The 4,641-nt window shown below is 28.2% G+C and overlaps 1 protein-coding gene across 2 annotated transcripts; it reads left to right on the top strand.

Annotated features, from left to right (window-relative positions):
• Nucleotides 1–1,571: 1,571 nt before the first annotated feature.
• On the top strand, nucleotides 1,572–4,003 carry LOC114261844 (UPF0481 protein At3g47200-like). Of its 2 annotated transcripts, XM_028202156.2 has the most exons (3): nucleotides 1,572–1,677; nucleotides 2,614–3,031; nucleotides 3,158–4,003. In XM_028202156.2, exons 2-3 carry the CDS (start codon nucleotides 2,623–2,625, stop codon nucleotides 3,886–3,888), a joined length of 1,140 nt encoding a protein of 379 aa, XP_028057957.2. In that variant the 5' UTR covers nucleotides 1,572–1,677; nucleotides 2,614–2,622; the 3' UTR covers nucleotides 3,889–4,003. The 2 variants fall into 2 exon arrangements, with proteins under 2 accessions (XP_028057957.2, XP_028057955.2); XM_028202154.2 differs by having other exon boundaries at nucleotides 2,614–4,003.
• The last annotated feature ends 638 nt before the right edge of the window (nucleotides 4,004–4,641 follow it).

Raw genomic sequence — 4,641 nt, 5'->3', positions numbered from 1 at the left:
ATTTTAATTTGTAGGTATAGAATTAGTGGTTGTTTGAGGCAAGCATAGTTGATTTATCTTTCAAAACATGGATTCTTTTCTTTTGTTTTCAATTAGGTTTTCTTAACTTCTTGTGATTTTAATTTGTAGGTATAGAATTAGTGATTTTTTTAGGCAAGCGATAATGATTTCTCTTTCAAAATGTGGATTCTTTTCTTTTGTTTGTCTTCTAGTCATAGAAAAGAAAACAAAAGAACAGAAAAAAAAATGAAATTTATTGATAGAGCAATACAATATGGGTTTACACTAAAGTTTGACTCTCTTGGGAAATTTGCAAAAAAAAATAAAAAAATTTAGAGTTTGACCATTGTAACAAAATAAATTTTGAATTTTATCAATTTAAACTCTAATTTTTTAAATATATTTTCAATCTAAACTATACGCTTATTTTTTCCAAATAAAATCGACAGAGAAATAGATCTAAAATATTTTGATTTATTTTATTTGTTTATTTATATGAGCAATTTTTTTATATATATTTTATTTTGGGTAAATTTCACTTTATTCTTTTGTTGTATGGCCTATGCTCAAACTATTCCTATCATTTAGAAATAATCAAATATTTTTTTTTGTAGCTTGTGAACTAAAGTTTACTTTCGTCTAAGTTAACAGCAAATTTGAAACAAATGCCAAATTATAAGGACTTATGTGTTTATTTCTAAATCTTAACGGGTAAATTACACATGGAATAAAAAGTAAATGTAGTTAAAATAAATTTTCCCTCAAAATAAATAAATAAATAAAAATACATATGATTTGCACGATGAGATTAGTTACATATAAGGATATTTTAATTTTAAAAGTACTTAAATATATTTTAATTTTTTTAAAAGAAACAGAATATTTTCTAGATGAAAATTTTACAAGAACAAGATATAAAAATTTGAAATTTTAATTATAAATAACTCCATATATAAACAAATGCAATTTTTTAATTAAAAAGAGAGTTTAGATTGTATAAGAAAATTAACTTATTTTTTATTTTCCACTACTTTTAAGCTAAGCAAACTTATCAAATGTTAGATTATTATTATTATTTTTTATTTTTTTTGTCTTTCTTTCACTTTCTATCAATTTGATCCTAAACAAACGGAGTTTAAGGTTGTATTTGATTGGATGATTTGATGAGAGAAACGAAAAGAGAAAAGAAAACACAGTTTCATTTTTTATTTGGTTATATAATAAAAAACACGGGAGAAAAGAAAGTGAAAGAAATATGCAATCTCTTTTTTATCTTTTGAGTTAACTTAGACTCTTTTCGTTCTCCATTTTCCAACTCAATCAAACATAACTTAAAATTCGAATTCTATCAATTTGTTATTATTTTCCTTCATTTTTTTTTCTTTTTATTTCACTCATCAAATTCTTCAATTAAACATAGGAAATAAAGTGAAATTTAGCCATTTATTAAATCTTGGTTTCTTTACTTATATTGCTTTTGTTATTGTGTTCTTTTCTATTTTCTCTGTCTATGTGGGTCTCTCTTCCCCTTCTTTTTGTGATTAATACGCTGGCTGTCGATTATAAATTGAGTTTTCTTCCAACAATTTGTCAACTTCTTTTCTTCTCTCATTATAAAGAAGCCTCTTTTTAGCTGACACGATATTAGTGAAGTGATTGATCAAGAAACCTCAACAAGTAAGTTTTATGATTCAAATGTTACGTAATTTTATTGTTGAAGTTGCTGTTATTTATGATTTTAAAATAAAAATGGTATAACATTATTTGATAATTTGTGATTTAGAAATATGTCGGGAGAAAAATTCATAATAATATTATAAAAATACATTTGATATATATATATATATATATATTTTCAAAGTCATACGGTATCAATCTGCAACTGTTTGTCGAATATATATAAGGTTTATTATACGTTTTTATTCTTAAACTATCATAAAATTGTTTATTTAGTTCTTGAATTATTGATTGAGTCTTTTTGGTTCATAAAATATATACATTAAAGTTTATTTAGTCTCTAAATTACTGATTTAATGTATTAAGTCTCTAAAATATTTAATTTTATATTTTTGCTTCTAAAAATATGACACATACCACTTATGTGTGTATTTTCTATTAAAAATTGTTAACATTTGTAATCAATTGGACTAAATTGAGACAAAATTATAAATTTAAAGTCAAAATCAATTCAAGTAAAATTACATGAACTAAAATGATACATGGGCCAAAAAAGAGAGACTACCAACCTAATTTGTCCTGTTTTTGTATTTTTAATTTTGTTCTTACAAGAGTAATCCACATAGAAAGACAATAAAAGAAAGGAAAATGCTATATTTATAAGTGGATTTCTTTTCAATTCTCTTGCATTTACGGAAGTCAGATCCAATCAATTAATTGTCTAATGATACGAAAATCTGATAAAAAATTCATTTGTAAACATTTTATTTTTAATCATTTCGTGTATTGTTTATTGTCTTTTAAAAAACTAAATTATGAAATTGTATCTTAAATCATAGCAATGAAAACTAAGTTGAAAAATGCAATGTGATTTAATTGAAGGTATGAAAATTCTTCTATTATTTTGACATGCTCTTTTAAATTTGTCCATGACAGACATAGAATATGTCGGAGCCAAGTGCTGATCATGTGATTCATATTGATGCAAAGCTTGCTCAATTGTCTCCTATACCATCTGAATGTTGCATCTTCAGAGTGCATGATCGACTACGAAACGAAAATCAGAATGCTTATGAACCAGAAGTAGTTGCTATTGGTCCTTATCACCATGGTAAGAAAAAACTGCAACCAATGGAAGAGTATAAACTACGTATCTTACGACAACTTCTTGAACAAAGAAATGAAACCAGTGCGGAAAGATACATTGTGGCCATGCAACAGTTAGAAAAAAGAGCACGCGATTTTTATGCAGAACCAAGTAACCTTGATTCAAATGAGTTCGTGGAAATGATGCTTCTTGATAGTTGCTTCATCCTTGTGTTACTTTGCACGGAAGGGATGACACAATTGGGAGGTATGGAAAATTTCATTTTCCATTTGGGTCATATGAAACTTGACTTAGTGCGCGATTTAATGTTATTTGAAAATCAACTACCATTCTTTGTCCTCATGAAGTTGTTCAACATGACCAAAATTTCAGACTCAAACATCATTACTTTGTCCCTTGAATATTTCGATGCGATAACACCGGGTAATCTTCCTGAATTACCTTATGAAAATCCAAAGGAAGATGACATCAAACATCTTCTAGGCCTACTGCATTATTGTTGGTGCTATGAATTTCATTCAACGGTATCCCAAAGACTTGTTGTGGTAACAGATAAATCGATGAAGTCGGCAACTGAGCTCCGGGAAGCTGGGATCCAATTCAAGAAGGTTATTATAAATAGGAATTTGTTCGACATAAGGTTTGTAAATGGGACCATGGAAATCCCAAATTTAATCGTTGACGACACTACAGAGTTTGTTTTCAGAAATTTAATTGCATATGAGCAATATCTTCCCCCTTCTTCCATGAATTATTTCACCGCATATGCGAATTTTATGGATAACCTTGTGAACACCTCAAACGATGTCCAAATACTGAGGGACTATGGAGTTATTCGTAACCTTTTAGGTGACAATGAAGTGGTTTCGACTATGTTGAACAAGCTTGTCAACAATGTCTATGTATCTTTGATATGTTACGAGCAAGTTTATCACGATGTGAACAAGCATTGCAAGGGGAGATGCAACGTATGGTTGGCAACCTTAAGACAGGATTATTTCAACACTCCATGGGCACTCATCTCTTTTTTGGCTGCTGTTGTGTTGCTTTTACTCACTGTGGTACAAACTGTATGTTCTGTTCTTTCCGTTACGAAATCTTGATAGATATCTTCGCTTTCATGTCATGTAATTTTGAAGGATGGGAATGGGTCCCGTGTGATGGTTTCTTTTCTCATGAATAAAATCTCTTTCTACTGTTTGATGAGAAAAAGAAAAATATTTTGATTAATCAGTTGAATGGTTTGGAAAGTACATTCAACGGACAAGCTCACTTTTATTAAATTCTTAACCCACTTTGCAAATTTTCAAAGTGAGACAAAATTGGTAGAGGCTTAACTGTGTTATGGTTTAAACAAACTCTTTTTAATAGATGTATAATTAGGGGAAAAATAATTTAGTTTGGAGTTTTTAATAACAGTTTTTAAAATTTTTAATTTGTATTTTTATATTTTTATTGTTTTTTTTTCTTTAAAAAAATTCTTTAGATTTACTTAATCTTGATATAATTAAAAAGTTCAAAATCTGTTCAATTTAAAAAAAAAAATTATACGCATCGTAAAATAAATATCATAAAAAGTTTTATGAAACTAATTCAGGGTGATTGCATAGCATACAATAAAACACTACAAACTAATCCAAGGGTAGAGAATCTTTTTTTTTTGATCAGCGAAATTTTTTTTTTATTGATGAAAAACATACAAAGTATGAAGGATACATCAATAAAGAGGAAGGTGCAAAAAGCATCACAATGGAGCCTAATGATCCCAACGAGGTTGGCACCAGGAAGCCCACGAAATCATCTGCTAGTACTACCTCAAGCTTGAAGTTGGAGAGTAACCAACCAAAAGAGCAAAA

Source organism: Camellia sinensis, chromosome 7, assembly GCF_055761805.1.
Source record: "Camellia sinensis isolate YWXY chromosome 7, ASM5576180v1, whole genome shotgun sequence".
NCBI lineage: Eukaryota > Viridiplantae > Streptophyta > Magnoliopsida > Ericales > Theaceae > Camellia > Camellia sinensis.
This window is presented reverse-complemented; position numbering and strand designations above follow the sequence as displayed.

What these genes read in the sequence shown, in the direction of transcription:
- LOC114261844 (XM_028202154.2), top strand. Translation starts at nt 2,623, where the DNA reads ATGTCGGAGCCAAGTGCTGATCATGTGATTCATATTGATGCAAAGCTT.